Source organism: Siphateles boraxobius, unplaced genomic scaffold (assembly GCF_051911475.1).
Source record: "Siphateles boraxobius isolate OS27281-9 unplaced genomic scaffold, OSU_SipBor_1 16, whole genome shotgun sequence".
Lineage (NCBI taxonomy): Eukaryota > Metazoa > Chordata > Actinopteri > Cypriniformes > Leuciscidae > Siphateles > Siphateles boraxobius.
Genome location: NW_027508766.1, coordinates 10830215 through 10845281, shown reverse-complemented (window position 1 = coordinate 10845281; position 15067 = coordinate 10830215). Strand labels below are relative to the sequence as shown.

Genomic DNA, 15067 nt, shown 5'->3' with positions numbered 1-15067 from the left:
CAGCGGCAATCCAAAAAAAATAAAAAATTCACCCCCCTCACAGTTGTCATGAAGGGCAAAATTAGCTATATGTATAGACCAAAACCATTTTTTGTATTTTTGTATACAACCAGGCTGTAAAAAGAAAATTCCGCTGTAAAGTTTTAACATGGGATTGACTCTCTTTTGGGGCCTGTCTCTAATGGCCGGTCAATGAATTGCAGTTTAAGTCACTTCCGGGTTGGATTCAAGAGAGAGACCGGAAGGTTGACGCTTGGTTTATTCACTTATTTTTAGTGTTTGTTAGCCTATAGCGAGCATTTTAAGATTCACTTCATTGCGTAATATCTGTGCATTTGGATAAATGTTTTAAAATAAATAAATGTTTTTCTTAAAAATTATTATTAGTATTATCAAGGATGAATCAACATGAATGTAAGGAACTCAGCTTTTTGGAAATATTAATAATCAATAATATCTTGTTATTATTAATTATAAATATTTGGGTCAGTTAATTGGATTAACTTGATGTGGCTGAATTAATATTACAATCAATTAATCAGTTCTTCCAATGAACTCTTTTGATTATTAATTTATTCTAAGAAAAGGGTATCTTCCATGGCCACAGAAGAATAATTATTTCTTCGCCTGTACAGTACTTTGAGCCAGTAGCAAAAACCGTGATCGTAAAGTGACTTGTATTGCAAACAAAACAGAACCAAATACATATTATGTACAAGTTTTATTAACTAAATATAGATATTTATATGAATATAAATACACTAAACAACATACACACATGAATACATAAATAGGTTAGTGATAGGATGAAATTGGAAACCGGAAGAGGGTCTATGAGAAGAACCATCAGAATTTCATTTTCACATTTCATTGAATTGAATACTTGCATTTGTAGTGGGAACAATTCTTGAAGTTGTTGAAAATTGAAGTCGTTGATGGTTCCGGCAGTGTCAAGTGGAAGTTGGTTGAGCGTTCTCTTTCTCCAGGAACGCATGGCTGGTTTGGTCAAGGCCTGGGACTCTGTTGAGGCCACGCCGAGCACCCAGGAGAAGTGAGGAAGTCGGAAGGATGGGTGATTGGAGTCGTTGTTGGTTGGAGTCTTTGTTCCAAAACTCTTGAGATTGTCCTTGGTTCTTTGTGAGAGAGTCATCTCTCTCCTGCCTGAGCCCATTTCTGGTTGGATCGAGGCCTGCTGGGCCCTGTGGCCCCCGTGGAGGGGGAGGGGGTTCCCCAGAATCACCAGAACAGTGTTGCGGCTGGATGAAAGAACTAAGAGAGATAGGTCACATGTGGACTGTCTCTAATAAGGCCTGGAAAAGATCTTCCCCTAAGGGTTGAACTCGACCAATCAGAAAGGTGACATGTCTGAGAGGGAAAGTGGCTCTTAGTTGATTTACGGATCTTTGTCCCTAGCCTTCATTAATGCTCAGATAGCTATAACACATCCACACTGCATTCTAGAAGAAGGTGATGTACAACAAAGTGTGAGTCATTAAATGAGGATTAATTAGGTAGGAGGCATGATACAGGTGAGGTTACATTGATCGTTAGTTGGTTGTATACCAGGATACATACCATAATATATACCTAATAGTACACGAGACAGTAAACCATTTACACTGTTTCTTTCACAGTTTTATGCATGTTCATTTATAGATCAGTTAGTCTATGATTAATGCAGCAAAGTCTGTTTTAAAGAGGGTTTCTGTTTCATAGTCTCTCTCATGAGTATGTGGCCACATTCCTCGGAGGGCGTAAAATCTCCTTATCATGCCCTGTAACATGACACTGTTTCTGCCCTTGTGTTCGTTCATTTGGGCTGTGTGAGGAGTTTCATAAACCTTTGTATATAATGAATAATTAGTATGTGTCTGATTGGTCCATACCCTACATAAATAAATTGGGCTACAGCAAATAAAATATGTTTTACATGTTACGTCAGAAAACAAACATTTTCACTTTTACAATGAATTTTAATACCAGATTTTAATGATGAACCTTTAATGATGAACTCAATTTAGAAAAATGAGCCTTATTTAGATTGAACATTACCCCTATACCAAAATGAATAAAAAAAAAACATTTATTTTATGCTAAGTATACTGCAATACATTTACATATTTATACACTTAAAATAAATACCCTGCGATTGCACTGTTGGTATACTAAACTGAAAAAATACTTAAAATCAGCTAAATTTGACCAACTAATTTTGTACTTAAAGGGTCAGTTCACGCAAAAATGAAATTTCTGTCATTAATTACTCAACCTCAAGTTGTTCCAAACCCATAAGACCTTTATTCATCTTTGGAACACAAATGAAGATATTTTTGGATGTAATCCGAGAGCTTTCTGAACCAGCCATAGGCAGCAACATTATTGCAACTTTCAAGGCCCAGAAAGGTAGGAAAGACATCGTTAAAATAGTCCATGTGACTTCAGTGGTTCAACCTTAATGTTATGAAGCGACGAGAAGTGCAGTACATCGCTTCTAGGTTCTATGTCAGAACACCGGCTCATTATTGGCTGGCCCTGTTCACGTGATCTACACGACACATACGTGTGCTGCTGACACAGGAGCTGGCCAATACTGAGACGGCGTTCTGACGTACAACCCAGAAGCGTTGCTTTGTGTTTACTTTACATTGAAGAGAAGATATTGTTGAATAAAGTCGCTATTTTTGTTTGTTTTTTTGCGCACAAAAAGTATTCTCGTCGCTTCATAACATAAAGGTTGAACCACTGTAGTCACATTATACAGACTATTTTAACAATGTCTTTACTACCTCTCTGGGCCTTAAAAGTTGCAATAACGTTGTTATGGCCTCTCAGATTACAGTACATCAAAAATATCTTAATTTGTGTTCCGAAGATGAAAGTCGGTCTTGCGAAGATTTTACGGGTTTGTAGCGACTTGAGTGTAAGTAAATAATGACAGAAATTTCATTTTTGAGTGAACTGACCCTTTAGTTATCCAGAAATTAGTCCTGAGGTCCAACTAAAGATAGACTTATTTGATTGTGCTAATGTGGAACTATTGCAAGTATACTTTAGGTACACTTTAAATATCTTGCATTTAAAGACTGATCTTATACAGAGATCATTCTATCCTAACTAAGAGTGATATTTAAACCCATTTAATTCTTAATATTAAGAAATGTGCATTGTGCAATACAGAAGTACTCCAAATAAAAAGTCAGTAAGTCAGTAAATATGTTAATGTGTTTGTAGTATACTTAGTTTGAAACAAACATATTGAAAATACATTTAGGAATATATTCTTTTTCACTAGGCACTGTTTACTCTTTTCCACAAGAACTAATACATATTCAAATTAGAAAACAAGAGAGATGGAAAGCGAGGCCCTCTTGTGAAGAATGAACAGTTTGTGAAACATTTCCTAATTGTTAATGAGGGGCTCAGGGCAAGGTGCCAAAGTCGGAGGGCCAATGGCGAGGGGGTAGAGCCGGAGCAGCCGATGGGCGGGCTGTTCCACTGGGGTGACTTGTGGGACCCCCTTTTAACTACCTAGGTGTCACTGTGTTAGAGTGGGGTGTACAGGATAGCAGACAACACGGATGATCTCTAATGACGGTCTGAGTGCTGCTTGTCTGCGTGGGGTCTCGTGTCTTTGACCTCCCTCCCACTCTCAGCCATCCTCACCAGCTTTGATCGTGTTCTGGGGAACAAAAGTGTTTTTAAAGAGGGTTTTAGGATGGATGCTTCAGATAATAACCTGGAGAACATGTCTGAGAACAATAATGTGGAGAAGAGTGAGGCTGGAGAGGAGGTGAAGATGGAATCTGAGTCCAATCAGGATGTGGACCCAGATTCAGACCTGTCTGCGGTCAAGATTCCTCCTCCACCTGAGCCAACTCCCTCTGGAGAAAAACTGGATATCTGGCCTAATGGCATAAGTGATGGCAAGCTGGAAATATGCAGGACTGTACCTGTGCCTCTGACCCGCAGTATTTTTCCTGTTGCAGTTTCACCTGCTGCGGAGCGTATCCGATTCATGCTGGGAGAGGACGATGACAGTCCAGCACCTCCTCAGCTCTTCACAGAGCTGGACGAGCTACTTTCTGTTGATGGCCAGGAGATGGAGTGGAAGGAAACTGCCAGGTAAGAGCCTTGTGACTTTGCTGGGACTCAAAATGGGGCCAGAGCTATTAGTGCCAGTATAATTAGCAGCAACTAGGTGTTGAAAAAAGCTAAGGTTCCCTGACTATTTATTTTTTTCTAATAGTATTATTTTATCTCATGTTTTGCTCAAATTCTATTCATTTTAAATTTGCAAACAGATCTCCTAAAATGTACTCATTTTTTTTGGAGGAATTATAAGTTAATTTATAAGTTTGGGGTCATTTAAGAGTTTTTAATAAAAGATGTATGACATAACAAAAAGAAATGTATACTTTCTATTCAGCAAGGATGCATTAAAAATATTTCTATTTTAAATTCTGTTTTTTCAGCTTTCTATTCAGCATTTTAGAATGATTTCTGTAGGATTATGTGACACTGAAGTGAGTTGTAATGGCTGCTGACAATTCAGCTTTCCTATAACAGGAATAAATGGCAATATTTTAAAATATTACCTTTTTTGTATTATTTTTTTAACAAATAAATGCAGCCTTGGTGAACATAAGAATCTTCTGTCAAAAACATAATTTTTCAGATCCCAAACTTTTAAATGGTAGTGCATTTTTCGAGAAGATGGGAAAAATAGTACACCTATGTTCTGTGTGCTTTATAGACCGCTTTAATTACTCTTGCAGACTTGTTATACAGGCTCCATACAATTCATCAAAAGAACATTCAAGTGTACTGGCTCATTGCCAATTACTGCTTGGTGCCAGTATCTGAAGACATATTAAATGCTTGATAGTGTCTAAAGGGATGTTTCCCACCTGATTATTTTTAGGGAATGGTGTGAAGTAATTTAGAAATATCGCATATATGCTTTAAGCTGACACTCAAGCATTTAACAGACACTGTTGCTTTAAATCCCTGTGATCGTGAGTTCATTTGAGCAGAAAACTTGGTCTCTGATGAAGGACGAGTCTTGCATGCAGCACACATCAATTATGGAGCTGTGCTGCTCTTGAATTGGTTTGATCATTCAATGAGAGGGGCAGTTTCATGTTAAATTGAGTAGCATTCCAGGTGGTACTTAATCATTGGCCATTATCACATGCCACAGCGGCCATTTAACAGATCACTACGAATGAGTACAGGAATTATTACTGCTGATCTTTTCATTTTCAATCAAGACTTTTTTTGAGAGATTGTTTTAGTGATGAGATTACAGCCTGTTTGTGTATTTTAGGATTAGAGATTGCATATTTAATCCTTTCAAGCAGGGTCGTCAATTTGAATAAACAAAGTTTTACAGGAGGAAAGATTAGAGCTCAATATGAGGGCTGTTTTAGACTCTAGTTTGATGTCTGGGAGTGGATTTTGTCTCTGATACAGTAGATTTTTAAAGGGGTCATATAATGGTACATGCACTTTTACAAGTTGATTGTACTGAAATGTGTGTTGGCAGTGGCTGTACACAACAATCATATAATGATAAAAATCCATCCAGTTTTTTTGTTTTAATCTCCTTATATGTTTTCCCCTGCCTCAAATTGAGCCTTTCGATCTTGTGACGTCACTAGATCGACGCCCCTCCCACGATTGATAATTGACAGCAGCGTTTCAACACAGACCCGCCCTGAGCGAGCTGTCATCGTAATCCGCCATTGTTGATACACTGGAGCAGAATGGCATCTAAGCGATTGTGGTGTTCTGTTCTTGGGTGTAATAACGAACACAGCAGTCATTTTGGTGTTTCTAAATATGAATCGCTGAAGACGCAGTGGCTGTTTTCAAAGGGAATATTCCCCACGATCAACGTCAATGCTTTCATGTTTGCCGAATCATTTCTGACAGTTGTACTTAACACTGCAAAGATAACGTTACATATCACTGACAAGCCTACATTTACCGAAAAAAAAGTTTTTCATGATTATGACCATTAGCTGTAACCTCAATCTGTCAATGAACTAACGTATACATCAGTAAACACATAGCGTTCGTATCTCACTACTCGGTTACCCTGCCAGTACATACAAAGATAGATCAAAGCGACTTTACGTTAACCAACCATTCAGAAACGTCCTGTTCGAACCTTACTTGTCGAACGTCATCTTGTTCCGGGTCCGACTCTGGTTCAAATTGATACGGTTGCACAGATGTGTCCTCAGAGACTCCCGCTGCCATTCTTTCTCCAAAATATGTCAAGGCAACACTCCACGTGTGTTATGCGTTGTGTCAAAACATGGTCAAAACGCCCCACAGAACAGAGTGGCGGGGTGAGCAAAGGTCATTATCATTTAAAAACACATGCACTTAAATGGCGCGCTGAAAACAGAGCTGTTTTTGACCAGGTATAATGAGTGTTTTCTTACAATACTAATGATAATTTTTAATTAAAGTATATTACAAACTTTTCATTTATACCCTAAAGAATCAAATTAAATTGTATAAAAATGGCATTATATGTATATAGTTTGTTTGTTTTTTTTTACTTTTTTTAAATTAATACTATTATTCAGCAAGGATGCATTAAATTGAATGCTGTTGTTTTAAACTTTCTGTTCATCCAAAGAATCCTGAAAAATGTCTCTGTATCTCAATTTCCACTAATATATTAACAAGCACAACCATTTTCAACTGTGATAATTATAAGAAATGTTCCTAGTTGAGCACCAAATACATTTTCAATCAATGATCAGTTTACTTGCACATTGCACTTTCATACAGAACTGTTCACATGAGACTTGATTTGAGCTTCATTACTTTCAAGTCTCTGTTGTTTCTTCTACTAAGGTGGATCAAGTTTGAAGAGAAGGTGGAAAAAGGTGGGGAGCGATGGAGTAAACCACATGTGGCCACTCTGTCCCTACATAGTCTCTTTGAACTTAGGACGTGTATAGAGAAGGGCACCATCATGCTGGACCTAGAGGCCTCCACACTGCCAGGGGTCGTTGGTAAGCTTTTCCTCTGCAAACATTTTGGGCTTTGACTGTCCTGCTTAGTCAGAGGATAATTAACTTTGACTGTTGTGGATGCTCTGATTACAAATGTAAAGTATCTATGGCACTCAAATACCCTTTTTCCACCAGAATGGAACCAAAGTGAACTCAAATTGAGTGACCCACTGATTTAAGGGCAGAACAATGATGTAACCGACTACATTATAACATTATAACGAGTTTTAAAAACAAATATTTTCTTTGACTTTTTATTACTTCCAAAATAATTCATTTCAGTTTCTTCATCACAAATTCAATAAAGAAAAATGTATTGCAGTCAGTTCACACGTGATGTTTAGTATAAGCCTATCATTTTATTTTAGACAGACAAGGTAAATACGGTTGAAAGTACACGTTTTTAGAAAATAATTTAACATTATGATAACATTTTGAGCTGCCTTTTCTGTAGTGAAAGCTTGCAGAATGGTTTCTTGTAAGGCATGGTCTCTGGCACAAGCACTGGCACCCTGTCAGTGGACAAAGGGCAAAAGAAAGATCATAAAGATAACACTTGAGATCAGATCAGACTCAGAGAAAAAAAAGCTATTCCAAATGTACTGTACGGACTGAGATATAGCACGTGTGATGCATTCACTGTCTCGGCCAGCACAGCCCATCTATTTATTCGCTTTCCAAACGCTCACATGTCAGGATGCATTCATTGCTCTGTTTAATACACTCCTCTCTCAACCTCCGCTGTAACTCTGGGTTCAGATGCACGGGTGGTTGCATCCATTCAGGGTGGCCATTTCTTTTATACTGAATTCAGACAGAGCGTGAGGAAGATCAGGTTGAAAATTGTGTGGCCGTTAAACAATGCTAGTGCACTGTTAGCAAAGTATCTGAATCTGGTAATTTTTTCATAAGAGCTTCCTTAGAGGATTGATTGAAAAAATTAGTCATTTACTGCAGCTGTCTGGATTTAAGATGGCTGGTTATAGATTGTAACCACTGCCACCAATCAAGTGAGATTTATTAATTCTCATTCTTGAATCTTATACTCGTATCTTTTACTCCGAGCATGATGTGTCAAGTCCTATTATCAATTTGCAGTAAATCTTAAGTTTGGCTGAGTTCAGCTCAGTCAACCTCATAGAGCGCCTTTTGAGATAAAAATGAATTGAAGGATCAGCTATTAAGGGCCAAACCATTCACAAAAAGGGCCTGAGGGCCCAGGCCTCGTGTCTTTGACTCTCTCTTATAAAAATAGATGCTTACAGGAACCACCAGACAATCTTATGCACAAGCCACTGCCTCATTAGAAGTCCACTTCTAAAAGCTAAGAATAGAACGCAACGTGTCGCTTCACTGACACTGACTTTAAGTTCTGTCAGAGAGTTCCATTTCAAGGTCTAGTTAAACGTTTTTAGAACAGAGTTATGTAAAGTTGATATTTAAATAAAAAAAAATTGCTCTGTTGTGATGGGGGTGCAATGAGCTCCTCAAAATCTGTAGAAGTGAAATAACCATTTGGCAGGTCTCTTTTTAAACCCTCATTTTGCCTTCTCACAGTCTACCAGTCTCTAATTGCTATTCACTCTGTTTCTTTCAGAAATGATCACTGACAGTCAGATTGAGAATGGTCTCTTGAAAGCTGACCTGAAAGATAAGGTCATGTACACCTTGCTGAGGAAGCATCGCCACCAGACCAAGAAGTCCAATCTTCGCTCTTTGGCTGACATTGGCAAGACGGTCTCCAGTGCAAGTAGGCTGTTTTCCACCCCGGATAATGGTAATATGGGTGCCAGTTTGGTGCAGTCATTCCTCCTTTTTCTTTTTAAGCTATTAATATGTTTTTTATTCTTTTTTTTCTTTTTTATATAATATTTTGTGGATTGTTTTCTACACAGTTATTTTTGCCCTTTTTTGATTTTGCGTTTTGAATTGTATCGTGTTATTCAAAAAGATAACTGAAGAACCATAAAACCAAATATTTTTTGTTTTATTCGTTTTACTTTATTTTGAAGATTTACATCACAACCTTTTACAGATTTGATAGCATCTGTCACATAGTTTTTGAATATTAAAAATGTGTTTGTAATGAATGCTTTTCTAATTTGCTGATTTCATTAAGTAGTTGTCTCCATATTTTAAAGACTCCATGAAATAACTTGACATTGGGATGACATATGCTACCATTCAAATGTTTTATTTTTATTTTGTATTTTGAAAGAAATTAGTATACTTTAATTTAGCAGGGATACATTTATATGATCCAAAGTGGCAGTAAGGCGATTTAAGATACAAATAGTTTATATTTTGAGTAAATTCTGTTCTTTTGAACGTATATTAATCAAAGAATCCTGAAAAAAAGTATCACGGTTTCCACAAAATTACAAATCGCCACAAGTGTTTTCAATATTGATAGTGATTTCTGTCATGTGACACTGAAGACTGTATTACTGTATAGTAATGGCTGCTGAAAATTCTTATATATTTAAATTAATTTAAATTGTAATAATAGTTTTTATTGTTTTATTGTTTACTTTTTTTTTTTTGTAAAATAAATGCAGTCTTGGTGAGCATAAGATACTTCTTTCATAAACAAAAAATCTTACCAATGCCAATCTTTTGAACAGTAGTATATTTTCTGTTATAACAGTAGGTTTGGGTTTGACATATTAAAGGGATTGTATTTCTTTAATAACCAGTAGGCTTTAGTTATGTCACAGCTATTAATATGATTTGCCACTTGCTAGTCAGGTACAGGTCGAATTGGGGGGAGGGGCATTCTCATTCTGGAGAGTGTTTTATTGGACAAAAACTGTGTAGGTAAGGATGAGTCATCAATATCTGTTAAAGGTAAATTTTGGCTTTTTTAAGGAGTACAAACGCATATAGACAAAGCTAGTAGACATGGAAAGAGTTCATGGGGTCTTTAAATAGTAACTCGTTCCTTGTCAGTCCTTGATATTGTTTATGTTTAGTCTGTCCTTTCTCTGTCTCCATGTTTTTCAGTGATGCACACAAAATGCTGTTGTGTTACATTGTTGAAAATCTAAACTGTTATGAACTGGTGAACTAATGAACTAATCTGAGAAAGATAAGATACAACACTTTAAATAAGGGTCAAGAGGATCATTAGATTTTTGGCAGTAATATTCACATAATACCTCAGTTAAGACAAATTATAGTGCATTGATAAAAATGTTCCTAAACATCATGATTCGATTGATGGTCATATTAGGCTACAAATCACAGGATTTATAACATGAATCCTGTGATTCATTGACACATGGACTTTTTGAATGTGATAAATGTTATTCACTAGAACCTTTATATTCCCTTAACTTCCCTACCTTCTTAACAAATGTTTCTTTTCTACCTTCTCTTTTTCTGAGCAATGTGTGAGATTTACTCCAGTCTCGCACAATCTTTTACAAAACTAGCTAAACTTTATGCCTATAACCACTGGTATGACCTCTAACACCTTAACAATCTTTCTTTTCACCCTTCTTACCATCTTTTATCCTCTGGATGCTCTGCTGCACTTGTCACTAAAAGCACGTAATCCACTTGAGAGTTCAGTGCCTTGTCTAATGACTCGCACCTCTGAGGAGGTGTTGCGAGTCCCTGGAAGTCCAAGCATGGGATGGCCTAGTAAGTTCCAACTTACCAGTTGCCAATGTGTGTATGTGTCTCACCCCACGTAGTGTTAAGTCCAAAGTATACTTAAGTTTGCATGTGTAGGGTATGCGTACAGTTCACATGGTGTGAATTTCATCATCAGCATAGTTCAAATGATTTTGTCCACAAGCTGGCAACTCCACCCTGGCCTGTTGTTTCACAGTCGAAAAAGAAATGGCTGAGACGGAACAACAACAAACTACTCAAGACGGTAACAAGAATAGATGGCCGCGTTGACGATTGCTTGTGTGAGGGGATTAAAAGAAACCCACAACTTTAGTTTTAATGAGTACAAAGACATTTTATCGGACACCGGACAAGGATTAAACTTTCTAGTGCGCATGAGTTTGACTGCTTGTGTTCGCTTACACTATTAAATGGAGTATACTTTAAAAGGCTATGCATTTGGCTGTACTCTCATACACTAGCCTTCACTGTAATAAACTTGAGTATACTTTGGGCTTAACATTGATGTGATAGAATAGCATAGCATGGTAGATTAAAAGGTTCAGATTCATTGAACTCTTCATTCAACAGTGAGTTTTCTCAGCGATGCCAGAAGATTCATTTTTGGTTCCTCAAATAACCTTTTAGTCAACGGTTCTTTAAAGAACCCTTTTAAGTCTAAAGAATATTAACATCTGAATAACCTTTTATATAACCACTATAATAATAGTAGTAATTTGTTACATTTATATATTGTAGCGCTTTTGTATGTACTCAAAGCGCTTTACATATGGAAGTGGGAATCTCCTCAACCACCACCACTATAAAGAACATATTGTACAATGGAAAGGTTACATGGATGTTAAAGGAACTGTCAATGCCAATAAAGAACATTCATTTTTAAGATTGTATGAAATGACCCTTCCAAAGTTTTTACCATTTTTTTGTTGTTGTTGTGGCTATCTGTGTTTAACTACTCAGTCCTGTGATCATTGTTATGTAATAGATTTTCATATCTAGAATTTCCTATTATGGTGATCTTCACCCTTAAAAGATTTCAATGCCAAAGTCTTTTAATAATCACATTGGACTCATTTATGTGGAACATTCCACTAGAGATCGTCATGTCATCATGACTATAACCTTATTATTTAACTGCTCTGATCAGATAATGTAGGATTTATGAAGGTGGCTGTGAAATCTCTTTTTTATCAAGTTACTATTCTTTCTTTGTAAGTGATTCATAAGTAAAGCTTTTTTTTCATCTTTTGGCTACTTTTTTCTTCTTCTTTTGGCTGCATCAAACTGACATCTTATTCACTATAGCACAAGAATCCTGGTCAGTAATATTGCTGACTTTCAGGTTTTCAGTGACATTTTAAAATACTTTGCTTCACTGCTTGTCCTGTTCTCCTGCACATGCTTTTCACAGCATGATGACAATGACTCGGGCTCTGAAAGGTTAACAGTTAACCTTTCAGTAGATTCCTTTCTCTCCTGGCACATCACCTTTCCTAATTTATTTTATTCTATGGACTCAAGGAATTCAGAGCATATAAAATATTCATATTCTGTAAAGTGTTGTCAGTCCCACTTGTTTCCCATTAGTTTATTGTGACATGCAAAATGCTCTTGCTTATTCCGCATTTGGGTTTCTTTGTTGACCTCTTTTAAAATTTGTTTTTAAAATAATGGAACGGTGCCCTTTTAATTTGGGTCTTTTTTATTGAAACCATTGTCTTTCTCAGGTAGCCCAACCACTACACATCGCAACTTGACATCAAGCAGCTTGAACGATATCTCAGACAAGCCAGAGAAAGACCAGGTGAGTCTAAATTTGATAAAATTGTACCTGTTTGTACTTTATAATCCAACAGTGTACAAAACAATAGTCGCAAAATGGCAGCAGCTGCGTTTATATGAAACAAGCGAATGAGAGCGAATCCACAATACTGGATGACATAATTAAATAACTGTACTCAAAATATTGATTTGACTGAGTTTTAATATTTTATTAGCTCACCAAACGCTAAACTTCCACGAAGAAAAAACGTTCCAAGCAAGCGTATAGCTTTGCTGATCCAGATGAGCCTATGCTATCTGTTTTCAGCAATTGTTTTTGGGGAATAACATACAGCTGGATGACCAATTGAATAAGAATCAAGTATTCCACAGAGCTATGTAATAACTAAAGTTAACTAACAAACAATATTACGGTTTAGACTAATTTTGATAAAATAAATGGAGCCTTGAACATAAGAGTCTTCTTTTAAACATTAAACGAGAGCATAAAGAAATATTTTTTATACTCAAATATAAAAATAAAGAGAGAATGCATGGTATCTGTAATTGACTGTAATTTGGATTGCCAAAAACCTTTGCACATAAACAGTCTTTTTTTTATTATTATTATTGTTTTCCTAATGATAAAATAGGGCATTGCGGTTACATGCACAGCAGACCAAAAGCAGTTGACTTTGCAACACAAGGACATAGCTGGTGGGAATTACGGACTTGCATTGCTAATGTGAAGTTGGTCTCTCATTGAGGGAGCACCAAGAGGTCATAAGGGTGGTGTCAATCGGTGACAAACCGTAAAAATTAACTCACTTCAAAGAAGTTCACCTTAGAGGAATTGCAGAATCTTTAATTTTTACTTGGGAATTCATCCCTTCTTGCTGAACGCAGCATTATGTGAAATAGCTGACAAATTTTGACAGTGTTTCTGTGCTTCGGGCAGAAAATACTAGTGCGAATGTGATTACTGGAAGGCCTCGGCTGTTGACAGACTCTTAGGAGATGGCCCTTGCTCCTTGTGAGAGAGTAGGGGATTGAGAGGCTGCTTGCGTGAGGGGGGCCAGAGACATGGCCAGATTGCGATTGTAAGCACAGATTGAGGGGTGGCTCGGCTTTGTGTCGTGCACTGTGAAAGCCTTGTGGCTTGTCACACTTTAGCTTCTTTTTAGTTTTTTGATGACGTCATTCCTGCTTTCTGAGATTAGACATTCACAGAATCTGGAAATGAAGAAAATTAAGTATTTTTGAGTGATTTGGTTTAGGTTTGAGTGATTTATTGTGGTTTAGGGTGATGAATTATTTTTCCCTTTGTATAATGAATAATTTTGCTGTTCTAAATTGAGCTAACTTAATATCCATATCCCATGGCTTCTCTCTGTAATGTAGGACAAGAGTACCTTGACTTTTTTCCTCAGAGAGAGTGCCCCCCTAAGGAAGGATAATGAATTTATTAGTCTTCCAAGCCTTGGCAAAAATTGTTTTATTACATTTTATTAAGAGTGATGGGAATAAGACAAATACAGTATGAAAAATAGCAACACTATTTAAATTGTAAAGCATTAATTTAAACATATTTGCCCAGATTTTGGGGGCAGCCATCCATTTACGTTAGCTTCAACAGGAAGTCATCAGTTCCATGGCTTGACTACATGAAAATGCTGGCTGTCAGACCGTGTTGACAGACTGATGTAATAAAGTTCTAGCTTGGTAAGTGAGCCAGTATCAGAGATGATGCGAAGCCCTTCCACACCGCATACTTCCTGGCTACTTCGTACCCTAGTGAAAAATAGATATAACAAAATATATTTGAAATACATTTATTTTATGCTAAGTATTCTACAAATACACTTACATATTATTTACTTAATATAAATTACCCTACCATTGTACTTTTGTTATACTAAACTGACATACTTAAAATCTGCTAAATTGGAACAACCAATTCTGTACTTAATGCACTTTAGTTATCCGGAAATAGTGCTGAAGTCCAACTAAAGATATATTTAAGTATATTTGATTGTGCTAAAGTGGAACTATTGCAAGTATACTTAAGGCTCTGTTTAAATACCTTGAATTTAAACACTGACCTTATACAGAGATCATTCTATCCTAACTAAGAGTGATATTAAAACACAGTTTAGGCTTAATATTAAAAAAATGTGCATTATGCAATACAGAAGTACTCCAAATAAAGGTTAATTTTTAATATTTATATCAGTAACCCTTAAGCATCATGTTAGTAAATATGTTGTTGCATTTGTAGTATACTTAGTATGAAATAAATATATTATTAAAATGGATAGTTCTGGTCCTTGATTCTGATTGGTTGAGCCACGTTTACAGCCGCTGTAAATTACTCAACAAACATACACCTGTGACTGCATTACATTAGTATTACTGCGCAACTGCTGTTTGTGATTCTATGTTGCTGCATGTGTTGCTTTGGTGGTGGAATAAATGTGTTATAATGTTATACTTTTTTGTTGCTGGTGTTTATTTTATGAATATAATTAATATTTTTTTATGGAGTAACCATTTTATAAAAACAATAAGCCCCTTGAAGCCGTGTTTTACAGTGAATTTAGAACAGCTGAGGGGGTTTTAGGCACTCCGTGGTG

General features: G+C 36.5%; 1 protein-coding gene across 12 annotated transcripts in view; it reads left to right on the top strand.

Moving 5' to 3' along the window:
• Window positions 1-15067, top strand: part of slc4a4a (solute carrier family 4 member 4a) — a 67637-nt gene that overhangs the window by 27454 nt on the left and 25116 nt on the right. For 4 of the 12 annotated variants that reach the window (XM_077231565.1, XM_077231568.1, XM_077231563.1 and 1 more), the window contains 5 exons: window positions 3987-4122; window positions 6874-7034; window positions 8632-8811; window positions 10584-10679; window positions 12401-12477. In XM_077231565.1, the coding sequence (XP_077087680.1) occupies window positions 3987-4122; window positions 6874-7034; window positions 8632-8811; window positions 10584-10679; window positions 12401-12477 (650 nt within the window). Of the gene's footprint in view, window positions 1-3448; window positions 4123-6873; window positions 7035-8631; window positions 8812-10583; window positions 10680-12400; window positions 12478-15067 lie in introns of those variants that run through there. The other 8 variants (XM_077231570.1, XM_077231571.1, XM_077231566.1 and 5 more) reach the window with 4 other exon arrangements.